The sequence below is a fragment of the Ailuropoda melanoleuca genome, chromosome 1, assembly GCF_002007445.2.
Source record: "Ailuropoda melanoleuca isolate Jingjing chromosome 1, ASM200744v2, whole genome shotgun sequence".
Lineage (NCBI taxonomy): Eukaryota > Metazoa > Chordata > Mammalia > Carnivora > Ursidae > Ailuropoda > Ailuropoda melanoleuca.
This window is the reverse complement of record NC_048218.1, coordinates 186,502,499-186,518,466: the sequence shown is the minus strand read 5'-3', so window position 1 is coordinate 186,518,466 and position 15,968 is coordinate 186,502,499. Positions and strand designations below refer to the sequence as shown.

Genomic DNA, 15,968 nt, shown 5'->3' with positions numbered 1-15,968 from the left:
TTTTTTTCTTTTGACTTCGTTGTTAATATAATTTTCTATGAACTGTTTGTTGTTTGAATTTTATAGTCACTGTGAAGTCCTGGGTTTTATAAGCGGTTTTCATAGAATCTTTATGCAGTATATTGACTCTTCATCACATTTGCTTCAAATATCTTCTAGTCTTTGTTTCCACCCTAATTTGAATTGTTTATTTTATAAATTATATTTTATTTGAATAGGTTTATCTGCTTCATAATTTCTAAACTTTGAAGTAATAAAAAAGTTAACTGCCCCTCCAGGTAATTTATATTAATTAGGAATTTTATTTTTGTTTTACTAAACTTTCTATAATTAATTTTTGTGGAACACTCTTGCAGAATAATTTGGCAATGCATTTTGAGAGCCAAGAAACTGTCTCTGTGTTTTGATCCTGTTCTCAGAAGGCTTAATTAAAAGGAGGGATAAGAGTTTGTTTGGTGTTTTGAATTCAACTGTATTCTTAATTTGTCAAATGCTTTGAAATACTAAAAGGTACAATATTTTTGTGTTTTCCAGATTATTGCTCAGTTGTAACAATTGTGGACCAGACAAATGTAAAGTTAACCTGCCTGCTCTTTAGTGGAAATTATGAAGCCCTTCCAATAATTTATAAAAATGGAGATATTGTTCGCTTTCATAGACTGAAGGTATAATTCGTACTGTCCAGAACTCATATCTGTTTGAAGAGAACTCTGTATTTTTCACTAGTACTAGTTAGCCCTAATTGTGTGGTTGCTGTGGTAGAACATAGCATCAAGCATTTCAAGAGACAAGAAGAAATGTAAATAATACCAGACTTCAAATAATATTAGGAAACCTCTTCATTTGGACAAACTGCCTTCCTTCCACAAGAAATTTATTAGATTCCATGATTAAGACTAGTTGCATTCTGTCTTCTCACTTCTGAATGTAGATTGATGCTTTAAAGGTTTTCATGTAGAGCTGGGTTAAAAAAAAAAAAAAGCCCTAGGCCAACAGGGCTTTTTATTTTTATTTTTTTCACTCTTTTATAAAATAATTATACAGTGATCGAGTGGTTATATTATTTTTCCATTTGTTGTGTTAATTCAAGTATGGTGAAAGCATTGAGATATTAAGTATAAAATCAAAGTAAGTTGATCTTCATTTATGAAAAATGTATTAAAACATGAATAGATATTTTGGTACTTTTAAAATTATGCTATCAGTCAAACAATTAAATGTAAGGAAACCTTTACTATGAAGGTAAAGCTATTAAATAGTATGTAATTTTTTAAAAAAAATTAAGTAATATTTTCAGTCCCTTAGGTTTTAAACATTTCAATCCTTTCATCTTTTCCTCTTGTTATATGGGTTTCCATGAAGCTCTTTCATTATCTTGGTTGTCTTTTTTCTTATATGGCTTCAGTTTATCTGTGTCCCTCATGGTCAGTGTGATGCTCATAAATGAACACAATATTCTGGGTGTGTTCTGTTCTTAGTTTTGGTGAGAATTACCTTACTTGATCTCTTATGCCTTACCCTGAGAATAGAAGAGTACTAGAGAATATTTGTGTAAAATTAAAAAGGAAATAGAAATATTATCATCGTAGCAAATTTATCCCAACTTCAAAAGATAACTTATTTCTCACACACTATTGTTTCAGTGTACTGTTCCCTCCTGATGTTTTTAGTTGTTATTCTTGCTGTTGTTTAACTGAAGTAGGACATACATCTCTCAGTTCTATTTGTTTTAAAGAGAATAGACTATAGGTTTTGTTTTTTAATGTATGGCTTATGCTTGTGTGATTCAGCCATATTACTGCATATAGTTTCACTTTGTTCATTTTCATTGGTAAGTGTGTGAATGCATCAGAATTTATATATTCTGTGGGACATTCAGTTTGAGGGTATTATGCTGCTATAAACAGTCTAATACATATCTTTTAGTTAATATATATATAAATATTTTTATTAATGAAAAATTTACTGGATAGGCTAAATAGATTAGCTATATTATGTTTATTTGAACATAGATCAATAGAAGTTATCTAATCTGAAGAACAAGGATAAATGAAAGATTGACAAGAGCCTTGGGGACCCGTGGAATGATATCAAAGCGTCAAACATGTCATTTGAGATGCACAAGAAAACCGTGTATATGAGAGACAAAAATACTTATAGAAATGACCAGAATTTTTCCAAATTTGATGGAAAACATTGACTTACAAATTTTAGAAACTCAGTGCACTCCATGCATGGCACCACAAAGAAAAGCACACCTGAAGAAATCACTGTGAAGCCATTGAAAAAGATTTGAAAAAAGAACTTGAAATGAACTGGCAGAGAAATAACACATTCCACATAGGAAACCGTAATACCAGCCATCTTTGATTTCTTATCAGAAATAATGGCACTTGAGGAACAAAGCAATGATAAATTTAAAGTGGTGATAGAAAATTGATTCACCTGGAATTTTGTATCCAGAGAAAATATTTTTCAAAAATGAAAGAATCCACTGCTATCGTATCTTTGCTACAAGTAAATGCTAAAGGATGGTGTTCAGGACAAAAACGAATGCTACCAACCAGAAACTTGATGGTTAAGAAATGACCAAAAACAAACAAACAAAAAGGAAATAGTGAATAAGTGGTGAAAGACTGTGTTTTGTATTTCTTCCCATAATTTCAGTAAAGGATAAATGACTATTTATAAGAAAAATAGTAACATTTAGGAAAATGGAATTAATAAAATATATAGAAGAATATGAATGATAGCACAAAGGATTGTTAGAATGATTAAATGGAATTAACCACCAAAAGGTTAGTACGTACCTTCAGAGGTTATTACACTTTCAGTAGAAAGTGTAAAATGAGATATGGGCAAGTGGGGAATATGATATGGAAAGTAGGGATTATGTAGTAGGACTATATTAATTCCAAATAGACTTTGAGATAAGGATTCTTTCAGAGCTCAGAGGAGGTAAACAATACTAATAAGTTCAAAATAAGACAGGAAAGGAACAGTAGAAAAACAGTTTTTAAAAAGCAAACGGGATACAAAAGGAAAACAAATAAGATAGTAGACTTAAATATAACCATATCAATAATTTTATGTAAATGGACTAAACACTCCTTTTGTAAGGAAAAACAGACTAAGAAAGCAAGAACAAATAATCACTTCCTACAAGAAATGAAGACACACACATTGTAAGTAAAACTGTAGAAAAGATACACCAACCAAACAATAAGCAAAAGGAAAATGAAAACACTGTATCAATATCAGATGGAGTATTACAGGAGATTAAAGGGGGGGCATTTCATAAAGACAAAAAGATTGCTCAATGAAGATGTAACCATGGTAAATTACGCATGTGCATCTGTTAGCCGAGGTTCCGAATTTGAAAGCCAGAGTCTTTGTGGCTTATCTTGGCTTTCAGTCAGACTGATGAAATCAGCCTCACTGCATTTTACTCACTTCGAAGTGTTATACTTCAAGTGTTCTAGTTTTGCCTGTAATGGTCACAAGTAATTGTCACTTAGTATATTTTTCCTTTTGTAAATTATACGTTAGTAAGAGAAGTAATAAATGTAAAAGTGCAAGCCCGATAGGATCAGGGAGTCGACCACTACCCCTTTAAAAAGTAGAAATAAGCATTACATAGTGTTATACAGTTTACATGGCGCTTGTGGATCTTGATATACAGCCCAGTTGACTTTATAATTTCATATGCTAATTAAGTAAAAATATATTAAATAATTATATCCTGTATTAACTATGCTGGCAAGACTTTATAATCTCTCAAATTTCTTGAGTTTTGGGGTTCTGCATCAATAAGCTGTTTTGTTTTCTGCTTTGCCCAACTTTTTTAGATCCAAGTTTATAAAAAGGAGACTCAGGGTATCACCAGCTCTGGCTTTGCATCTTTGACATTTGAGGGAACTTTGGGAGCCCCTATCATACCTCGTACTTCAAGCAAGTATTTTAACTTCACCGCCGAGGACCACAAAATGGTAGAAGCTTTACGTGTTTGGGCATCTACTCATATTTCACCTTCTTCGACGTTAGTAAAATTGTGTGATGTTCAACCACTGCAGTATTTTGACCTGACTTGTCAGCTCTTGGGCAAGGCAGAAGTGGATGGAGCATCATTTCTTCTAAAGGTAAGTATTTTAAATACCTGAAATTATAAATTAGCACCACCTACATACCTAAAAAGAGCTTATATTTCATTCTGGTGGGATAATATGCATACTGTGTATTATATTAAGAACTTTAAATCTAACTTACCATTTTTGACAAGCCTAGATATTCATGCAACTCTACTCTTGAACTTCTTTATACTTCCAGAGAAAAATAGTATTTTCAATAGTTTAAATGTAGTTTATGCTTTATTTATTTCTTATTTTAGTATTAATATAAAGTTGTTTTCTACTGTTACATTTTAGGTACAGTTGTACATATGCATATCTCTGCTTCCCTGTCAAGGTGGCCTTCCTTCTCACTTACTCTTGACTCATTCATGTTGGGTTCTCTTCCTATGTCATTTCACTGCCTGTTTCATTGAGTAGATCACAGAAGGTTTTGAAGTGTTTATTTTTGTTCTTGTTCTGTTTTGTTTTTAAATCAGCATGATTTTTAAAAAGTAACATAAGATCCATCTAATCTTTGTTTATACCTACCACAATTGACTCATGAATAGCTTCTGAAAAAGACAGTTGTCTGATATTAATCCTCATCTACCCATCCTATGAGCATACATTTAAACAAACACTGCTTCAGCTCTGCTCCTGTGGTTTTTTCTTTAGCTTCTGACTCTGTGAAACAACAGGACAAGAAACAGAGTACAGAGGCACAAGTATTGGACAAGTATTGGGTTTAGCTTTATTACCATTTATACCTTGCCCTTATTAAGGAACGGGGAAGGTAGCAATCCCTGAATAAAAGATGAAGTTTTTAAAGTTGAAAGCACATTTATATACACACGAAATACTCTGAAAAAAGTAATTGCATGTTATAAAAAAAGTTAAGTCAAGTATGACAGCTAAAGTTAAAGCAAAGTAAAATCTTCCAAAGTTAGAAGGAATCCTAGGTCAGCCGGTCATAAGGTCATACTTTTTTGCCCAAAGTGACATCCTTAACAGATGAGCATTTGTTAATCGCTGAATGCTTCCAATGACAAGTAATCTACTGTGCAGATATACCCCATCTTTTGACTGCTGTGTTAGAAAATTCTTAAATCCTGAGAAAAAATCTGCCACCTTTTAGCTGACATGGCTGAATCTACATTCACTCTAAAGCAACAAAATATATGCCTGGATCCAATTTTTTTAGATAGCCTTTTCAGATAAGTGAAAACAGCTTTCATTTAGATGTTATTTTAAAATACTACATTCAGAAGTGAGTTCATTTTTGTAAATTTTCTAAATTTATTTTGTAAGTGTGGAAAAATGCATTTAAAAGAATATTCTTATATTTCTTGTAACAAAAATTGGAAACACTCATTACTAACAATAAAGAATTGTGTGAAGTATTCATGTATTATGGAATACTCTTACAATAAAATGACTACGGTTGACATAGTTATTAAGATAGATAATCATAATATTCTTTTTGGCAATTAATGCAGTTTTATTTATATACTAAAATGTATTATATGCATAGTAAAATTACATTAAAAATATATAGCAATATTTTACTTATGTTGTCTCTGGGAAGTCAAATTTTGAGTGATTTTTTTTTCTGAAATTGATTTTCCTATCACATACCAGAAATAACTTTTTAAGTTATGTTTTAAACACAAAAGGAACCAGACATTACTCCAGGTGAGGTCTGAAAAGCATAGAATATAGCATAATTATTTCCTTTCTTAGCCTGGATTTGATACCGGTCTTGTTTCCTATATTAGTAACTATGATACTAATTTATTTTAATTATTCTTTACACCAATGACATATTAAAACAATAATATACTGTAATCCACAGTTTATTTTTAGAAATCAGAAATGGTTTAATTTTAAGGAAAATTATAATCCTCTTTGTGAATATTAAATATATCTGTGAAAATGTTTAGCAAAATAGAATTAGAAGTATTCCTCCTTAACTTGATAAACAATTTCTCCTGTAAATTAATCAAACAAAATATTTAGTGGTAAAATTCTGAAGTCAATGATGCCAGGAACAAGACAAAAATACCCACTATTTTCTCTGTTAGCATTGTTTGGAAATCTCAAGAATTCACTAAGATAAGAAAAAAAATGAGAGACAGAACTCTTTTAAAAGAAAGAAAAAAAGATCAGTACTCACAAGATATAAAAACCCAAACAATGAAGTGAAAAGTTATGTGGATTAATACAATTATTTAGTGAGATAACTGGTTTAAACATTAGTGAAATATAGCTTTGCTACATACTAGAATAAATAGAACATATAATTGAACAAAAGTTCTCCCAATGTCACAATGACTATAAAACAAGACAATTCAGGCAAGAAATCCCTGAACTTCTGTGAAGAAACCTAGAAAGCAAGAGCATAAAAGAAAAGTAGGACTATTAAAAGGTTTGATTCTTTTTTAAAGTGTTTTAAAATAAAATGTCATTTTAATTAAAACCATATTTTCTAAATTGACTATAATTCTGAAATTTATTAGAACATTAAATGGTCAAGAATAAGACAAGAAAACTTGACAAAGAAAACTCAGTGAGACCTCCGTATCAGATATCAGATCATATTATAAAATTACAGAAATTAAGATTATAGTAAGACTGATCAATGGAAAAGACTGGGAACCTCAAAAACAGTCTTATATTGTACATATAATATATGCATGATAAAAATAACATTAAGTGTCATTTCAAATTGATGAAGACATATTGTTAAATGATGATTGTTACCTATTTGGAAAAAGGAATCAGATCTATATATAATATACAAATTCCTAACAGATTAAGTATTGAAACAAAATTACAAACGTTCCAGAATTTATTTAAAAAAAAAAAAAAAGACTGAGTCGTAAGTGTTTAAAACTGAAGCATAAAAGCAATGTAGCAACACTCTACTCTCTCAGCTCCTTCCCCAAAAAACTGGTAGAGTCGTCTGTAAAGCTATTTTAGTCAAAAAAAACAGTATACACAAAATGAACAAATTCCAAGTGGAGAAAAATGTTTGTGACATATAATGTGACTCTTCCCAAAGTGTCCTGTTTCTTTGAATAATCTAGGGAACAGTGAGTGACCCAAGCTCAATGATTTTTTATTTGAAACTTGGCATAGTCACCACCATTATTGAATACTTCCTCTGTAAGCTGACCCTGGCAGACAGCCTCTCTGTAGAAATGCAGCGTTTTCTGTTCAGTGAGCCTGTTTCTCTTTTCCAGCCAAATTTCTTACATACAGAGGCGTTCTTACCTCATGCCAGATGTCTTTTGTCATGCCCTTTTATAACAAAACATAGCTATCTCTTAAAAGCCTAGCACAGCACAGGCTAGCTCACATGTTGAGGGTGGGGTACACTTGTCCTGTGCCGCTGTTCCCATCCTTATCTCAGCGTAGCCTACATAGCAATCCACTATATCTTTTCCTTTTCCAGCACCCAGGACTTTCATTGATTTGTATTCATAACCTCTAACGTAAACAGAATGTCCCTGTCTGTACTTGTAAAGGCCTTCTCCACATTAGAACAAAGTGAAAAAATGAGCAAAGTTTAGAATACATTCCTAAAACTTAGGGATTTATACTTAAGAAAATTAGCAGATATAGCCTTAAGGGTTTATGTATAAGATGGTAAAGGAGATAAAGTAAATTCAACAATATGTTAGTACTTTTTTCTAGGTAGTGTGAATTTTTTTCTTCTTCACATTTTCCACATGTCCTGTATTTATGCAGTCCTTTTACAGTCAGAATATGCACCATATTTAAAGTTCAGCAGATATTTGGGGGAATACATTTAATTACTTTTAAATTATATTACCAGCAAATAAAAGTCTTTTAAAAGTCTCCACAGTTACACAAAAAGATCATTAAACTTTGCTCTACCGTATTATGGCAGGTATGGGATGGCACCAGGACCCCATTCCCATCTTGGAGAGTCTTAATACAAGATCTTGTACTTGAAGGAGATTTAAGTCATATCCATCGGCTGCAGAATCTGACAATAGACATTTTAGTCTATGATAATCATGTTCAAGTGGCAAAATCTCTGAAGGTGATGTTGAGCAAATGTTTGCTCTTTTTTTTGTTTTTGTAAATGTGGGGTAAATCACGTTTATAGATGATATTTGAGGTCTAGAAATTAACTCCAAATTTATTTTTTCTTTAATTCTTAATTTGTAAAATATATTGAAAATAAATTATTAGAAAACACTAAATTATTAGAAGATGCATTAAGTTATAGTGGTTTGAGCAACTTTTTAAATAAAGAACATTTCCTGAATATTTTAATGCTATACACAATTTTACTATAAAAATAGGAAAAATTTTATTGTATGAAGTTGTATAAAATATTTGTAAGCTTAAATGTTAAGCTTTATTAATTGATTTTTAGCCATAACTTTGTACTCATTAGTTTAAGAAATTGTTAATCCACTTCTAATATATATCATAAATTGTGTGTTCGTATTGTGCAGTTTATTAGGATTTGCTCACTGTTTTTGAGTTATATTTTAGGTAAAAATAAACTGTCCAGATATGGCACTTCTTGATTATTAATATTGGGAATATTTTATTTTTTAAATTCTTTTATTTGCAAATATCTTTTTTAGCAACAAGTGGCATCATTAATAGTAACAATAATAATAGTAACGTTTGTTAAGTGTATCATATGTATTTAGCACTCTCCTGTGCAGTTGGTATGGTCGCCATTCCTGTTTTACAAGTGAGAAAACTGAGCAGTCACAGGTTAAGCCCAAGATTTCATGGCTACTTGGGTGACGGCAGTATTTGAATCTAGTGTTTGTTTCCAGAGCCAGTCCTTTTAAGCAGTGTAAAGAAATTATTTTCTTTATTGTAAATAGCTTCCATCCTACCTTTAGGGAGTTATACCGCCTACTTATAGAAAGTTATATGGCCTACTTATAGGAAGAAAATAGTAGAAGTGAATTGCAGTTGTTTTAGATATGAATTTTATGCCCAGTTTCCCTTTGTAAATAAATGTTCTTGGAGAAGGAAATAGTTCCTCATACCCACAAATAAGCCCACCCACCTCAAATCGATAAATTAGGTTAAAGTCAGGGTCCAGGAAGGTGCTAACTGAACTTTCTTGTCCTGTATGTGTGTATGTACATGCTTTCACACCTATCAAGAGAAAATTGGCCGTTGAAGATGCATTTTTGATGCTTTTCCCTGATTTTCTCTAGATTGATTACTTTATTTCAAAAATAAATGTAATGATAAAGCAAATTAAAAGTCTTTTTAAAATACAGATAGAGTTTTGGGGCATCTAGGTGGCTCAGTGGGTTAAGCATCTGCCTTTGGCTCAGGTCATGATCCTGGGGTCTTGGGATCAAGCCATGCATCCTGTTCCCTCCTCAGTGGGGGGTGCCTGCTTCTCCCTCTCCCTCTGCCCCTTCCCCCTTGCTTGTGCACTCTCTCTGTCTCAAGTAAAATAAAATCTTAAAAAAAAATACAGATTGAGTTCTTAGGAATGAAAAAGATTTACATTTTATTTTAGATTCTTCTTTCACAATTTAATTTCCTTCTCTTTCTTTATGCTGCTTTTACAGGTCTTTCTGTTCACTGATCCCAATTCCCTTGTCCGCATCCTGAACAATACCTAGCACAGTGCTTTCCTTATAGTAAGGATGAAGTAAATAATATCTACTAGTGAATGAGTGAACCAATGAGGGCTGTGAATTTATTTCAGGTTTTTTTTCAGCTCCCTTTTTGTCTGCTTTATCTCACCCACTAGAGGGGGCTCTGAGCACACATTACTAAGAAAATATAGGGCACTTAATCTTTTTCTGAAGATACCATAACATTGATTATTTATCTGCAATATAATAGAAAAATGAAAAGGATTTTCTCTGTATAAGTAATGTAACTGTAGGCTTTTATTTAATGTATATTGACATCCCATTTTATTTGTTCTAAGACAACCTTTATACCATTTAATACTAAGAAATCCCCAGTCAGATGACATTGATACAAATGAATTCTTATCAGCACTTGAAGACAACTGTTTGAAATTGCGTTTTTTTACTGAAATATGTGGACCAGAGTTTTGTTGTACAGAAACAGGAAAGAATATTTTTTAAAAATAAAGAGAATATTTAAGGGAATCTTAAACTATAATATAGTTGGCTTTTATATACATTTTACAACTGAAATCGTTCTTAACATTTTTCCTCAATTTTGCTTTTTTAAGTGTTACACAAGCACAAATCCACATATTCATGGGCACACACACATACACAAACAGACATTTCAGACTTTTTGTCTAGAAATCAAAGCATTGTATTTCCAATCATCAGTCTTATCTTGACACAATTGAGAAATAATTATAAAAAATATATAGTCATAATTATGTTTTGGCCTTCAGTGACCCAAGAGCTGTAGTTCGACTGGTTATTTTCAGACATATACATGTAATTAAAAACATTAAACTTAAAGGGAATTTCTTGATAGTTTGTAAAGAAGATTAAAATTAAAGGGATAGTAATTTCTTAAAAGCTGTATTTGCTTTGCTTTATTTTTGATGTTTACTGAAACGGATTTTTATCACAATTTTTGGAAGTATATTTTTATAATTTTTGGTTATGACTCCCTCCCTTGCATGTTTAGAATCTTATCCCATTATTGACAAGACTAAGCAATATGTGTCTGTTATAGTAGAACATCTGGCATATTTCATAGTTTATTTAGCAAGCTTAAAAAAAGAATACAATGCTGCCTCCAGAAGGAATTTCTGGAAATAACTGTTTGTCACCTTGATAGGCTATTTATATAAATAAATTCTTTCTTGGTCTTTATTATTTTATTATGAAAGTCAACAGTAGAAAAGTTAGTGTAATAAATAACCATGTGGCTGTCATCTTAACATTCTTAAATGTTTTGCCACACGTTTCAGGTTCTTTTAATTTTTAGGACATAAATCTCTACATGCTGAATCTTCACCTCTGCCCATTCTCATTTTTTGCTTCCTAGTATCTTCTTTCTATTTATCCTAGTATGTAGGTATGTACACCCATGTTTGTTATGCTTTTATTTTATGTACTTATCTCTGAAAAATGCATATGATGTGTTATTCTGTAATTTGCTTTCTTTCTTTGAAATTATATTTTTAGGATATATCCATGTTCATATGTGTGTCTGCATTAATACACAGGGTCTTAATTATTATAGCTTTATTTTTATTTTTTATAGCTTTATTTTTAAATGATATTCTGTAGATCAAACCTTCTCCCCTACCCCTCCAGTGTCGTCTTCAAACTTGCCTTGCTAGTCACATTCAAATCAGCTTTTCAAATTCCATAAAAGACACTGGGGATTTTGATTGAAATTACAGTGATTTTAAAGATTAATTTGGGGGGGTTACTATCTTTATAGTGTTGAAGTGTTTCATTTAGAACATGATCTCTTTCTCCAAGTGTTTCCTCCTTTTTTAAAAAAAAATTCTATCTATACAGAGCATTTTATCTAGAGGGAGGTGGTTTTTATTTATTTATTTATTTATTTTAAGTAAACTCTTCCCTCAGTGTGGGGCTGGAACTCATGACTCTGAGATTAAGAGTCACATGCTCTGCAGACTAAGCCAGCCGCGCACCCCCGCATGTGTTTAGGTCTTCTTGAAATGCTTTGTATATACCTGTATTGTACTAGTGTATTACCTGTATTTAAAGAGAATCACAGAATGATAAACATCCCGAAAGAATGAGATAAAAGTAAATAGAAATAGAGTGGTTTTTTCCTTCCAATATCTTACTTTGGAGACGGGGAAAATCAGTTTTTGTTTCTTTTTTGTTTCTGTGTTTTCCTTCTTTCTTTTACCCTGCTCCCCTGCTGTGTTGTATCTGTCAGTGGAAGAAGTCAGAGAAAAAAGACCTAAATCCCTGCCTCCTTCTCACAAAAACATGACTGGGAGGGAAAAGGTTATATAGCTTCTTCCTTTGAGTAGGTGTCAATTTCTTTGATAAACATTCTGCATCTGTCATTTTAAGTCTTCTACATTAGAAGAACATCAAGTACTCTATAATTAAAGACATTTTTAAGATTAAACAAGACATCTAAAGTAATAGAACATTTAGTTCAAAATTATAATTGGTTTAATCTTGTATTTGAACTCATAGAATGTGTTTCACATTATAGTGTACAGACACAGTGCTTGTTGAAAAAGTTTTCTTTCCATAAAACTTGTGGAATAGGGGGATATTTATATTACATTAAAAAAATTTCTGGTATTCTCATAACGAGAGTATTTTAGCAATCATATTTAATTAAATCTTTTTTTATAAAGAATTTATTTATTTATTAGAGAGAGCAAGAAAGAGAGAGAGCACAAGCAAGGGGAGCAGGAGAGGGAGAAGCAGGCTCCCTGCTTGGCAGGAGCCTTGGCAGGGAGCCTGCCACGGGGCTTGATCCCAGGACCCTGGGATCATAACCTGAGCTGAAGGTAGATGCTTAACCGACTGAGCCACCCAGGTACCCCAAATCTCACCTTAAAGTAGCTAAAACATTTATTTTCAGAATAAACAGTTTTCCAAATCAAATAGAGGGCTTGAGTTTGAGTTTGATTGAGGTAATGGGTTTCCTAACGACTGCATTTTATCAATGCGAAGACTCAATCTTATTTCACACTTTAATATCTCCGACATGGAAATATGTCTTCCATTTGAAAAATGTAGATATAAATGGATACATATATATATGGAAATATACATGCTCTTATATATTGGATGTAGATGTGTATACATTGGTCTATGTAAACATATACGTAAATACATGCATATATATTTACATCCATATAGATTTATATGTATACACAGTTGTGCACACACAAACACATGTTTTGGTTTTGATACAGTGTCCTTGGGGCTGATACCTAGTACACACTAGTATAACATACCAGGATCCTTTCTGATTAGTCAGCACCCCTGATTGTTGGTCTTATACCCCATATTGGTTGTTAAGTATTTTATGTATCAGAAATTGTTCAATTTTTCTTCATTTTCTAAATTATAATGTATTTTTAGGTTGGAAGCTTTCTTAGAATTTATAGCCTCCATACCAAACTTCAATCAGTGAATTCGGAGAACCAGGCAACATTGTTAGCTCTAGAGTTCCATCTCCATGGGGGTACCAGTTACGGCCGGGGAATCAGAGTCTTGCCAGAAAGTAACTCTGATGTGGATCAACTGAAAAAGTAAGCATATTATATGCCTATTTAGAAATTGTGAATAAAGTATTAATTAAGCTGATTTCCACAATACTACTATTCTGTACTGGGGTGGATGGATCTGGTAAGTTCTTTGTAATTGATCCTCATAACCTGTGCCAGCTATCCATTTGATTAAATAGATGAACCAAATGAAACAGAAATCAAGCAATTGTAGGTTCAAATAGCTAAATAGTAGCAGAGCTAGGGATGTAGTCTAAGGTTTCCAATATGTCTACTCTGTGCTTGTGCTCTTCTTCCAACATTTGACACATTTCCCCAGTAAACCAACAGGCAGTTGAAACTGGAGTTTAGCTAGAGTTTGGAAAACTTGATACATAACTAGAATTCCAAACATACTTAATCCTGCCATGAAAAAATATTATTTCTTTAAAGTGCCTATGACTAATAAAATAGGTAACAGAAGTGATTTGGTGTATCATATTTTAAAAACTTTTTGTGCCCAGAAAGTGAAATAGTACCTTAAGTCCTGCTACATAGGCAGTTCTCTTTTTTTGAAGTATCCCTAGGACTCACTGTGTACAGAAACTTTTCACCAGTATTCTAGAGAAGTAAAAATAAATCTTCTGGATATCTTCAAAGAGTTCTAGAAAATAAACCCATTCAGTAAGTTGAAATAATATTTTTACATTTTAATATATTAAAATCAGCATGACTTTTAAAACCAATTAAATTCGCTATTTTGATAATTTTGTATCAGGTTTACTTTTTTATTTCTCGTATTGCCTTAAATAGAGCATAGTATTTCACTTTTGGATTCTGGAATGAGATTGTTCTGACAGAATGCCATCATTAAATTCCCAGTTTATTTTTGTTTGCGGCATTTCATCATCCTACTGTTTTACTCATATCTTTCTAGAATCAGGTTTGTTAAATTTGGGGTACCTTAGAACTCCAAGACAATCTGAGGAAAGCCATAGACCTTCTACTGAAGAAGTTATACACACACACACACACACATAATTTTTATACAATTTCAGTGATTTCTTGGTTTCTAAGGGTAGAATAAACTGATCATATTGACTTTGTTTTATGCAATTTGGTTTGAAATTATATTCTTTCAATTGTAGGGTTTTAGAATCTGCCGATTTGACAGCCAATCAGTGTTTTGATGGTATATGTCATTCAGAACACGAGGGCAGCTTTCGGACTCTTTCAAGTAAGGACAGTTTTTAATGTTAACAGTTCAGTCTTTGCTAACTGAAATGGCTTTATGAATATTAGTTCCCTTTTTTAATATCTTCCCATCTCTGCCTTTTTTTTTTTTTTTTTGTTAAATCCATATTCATTGTAAAGGAACAGGCTAAATCTTACGTGTCCTATGTAAAGGTAAACATTATTTCTCCCTTAATTGTATAATTGCATTTTCAAATTAGAATGGTAGGGATTCCTGGATGTGTGATATATGTAGTATTTATGTATGTATGTTTACATGTGTGTGTATATATACACATATATGTATGTGTATATATTCATTAAAATTCTGTTTTTCCTAGACAACCACCTTGCTTGTCTGTTTCTAAAATGAACAGTGGTTGCTTTTGCTGCTTTATTTCAAAGAGCTCGATTATTTTTTGATCGTACATATTTTAGAGATACACATGGTTCCCAGTCTTTATCAAGTTCATCAGGTTCCTAGTTACAAGATCTTAAACGAACACTTGATTCTGTATTTATATTATTGCTGACCTGAATAGGTGACTATTCAAATCTAAATTTAAAAAATCTGTAAGATTTTCTCCATTACCATTTTGCTTTAATATCTGCTGGTACTTTCTGGGGCTAGAATCTATGTCATGTTTTTATCCCATATATATTTTTTTTCAATCTAACTCCTTCCCTCCAATGATATAAACTATTTTATGAGTATTTTCTCTTTCTATACCAGTAATGATAAGCATTAAAATTAACATGTATTGCTTGGTGTAGGCACTTACTAAGTGCCTAATCCTAACAAACACTCCTTTGAGATTGAAGTTATTTCGTCCCTTTTACAGAAGGGAAACTAAAGCTTTGAGTGATAGGGGTCATGTAATTCGCCCAGGGCTACTTAGCTATTAACTGATGGCAAAGTCAGTCAGATTCAAGTGCAGCTTATTTGATTTTTTTGTACATATTTCATTTCTTTATTCTCTCTGCCTTAAAACTCTTCATATTTCCTGGAACCTTGGTGATGGCATTTTAGCCTGATCTGTGATTACTTAAACTAACATCAGCATTCCAATTTACTTCAACTGACAGTCATCTGCGGACAACATAATTTGTAATTATACTTTTTGAAATCTCTTTTCTCCTTTTACAAAGATTTTTAAATCGTTTTTAAAGTATAAAGTTAATACATGTCATGATACCAAGTTATACAGCTTCCCTATGCCCTTGTGCCCACTCCTGAGGTAATGTTAACAGTTTAGTGTGGTTTCTTCAACACTTTCATGTTTATCCTAATATACATACCTACACATAGACATGACTTTCCCCTCTGTTGAAAATATTCATCAAAATGGAGCTCCTGGGTGGCTCAGTTGATTGAGGTCTGACTCTTGATTTCAGGTCAGGCCTTGATCTCAGGGTTGTGAGCTCAAGTGCTGCATTGGGCTCCACGCTGG

The 15,968-nt window shown here is 32.2% G+C and overlaps 1 protein-coding gene across 14 annotated transcripts in view; it reads left to right on the top strand.

The window, feature by feature from the left end:
- POT1 (protection of telomeres 1) overlaps nucleotides 1–15,968 on the top strand; it is a 78,980-nt gene that overhangs the window by 44,532 nt on the left and 18,480 nt on the right. For 13 of the 14 annotated variants that reach the window (XM_019806867.2, XM_019806866.2, XM_019806861.2 and 10 more), the window contains 5 exons: nucleotides 535–665; nucleotides 3,849–4,139; nucleotides 8,023–8,178; nucleotides 13,160–13,329; nucleotides 14,433–14,521. In XM_019806867.2, coding sequence (XP_019662426.2) covers nucleotides 535–665; nucleotides 3,849–4,139; nucleotides 8,023–8,178; nucleotides 13,160–13,329; nucleotides 14,433–14,521 — 837 coding nt within the window. The remainder of the gene's footprint in view (nucleotides 1–534; nucleotides 666–3,848; nucleotides 4,140–8,022; nucleotides 8,179–13,159; nucleotides 13,330–14,432; nucleotides 14,522–15,968) is intronic. The other variant, XM_034671404.1, reaches the window with a different exon arrangement.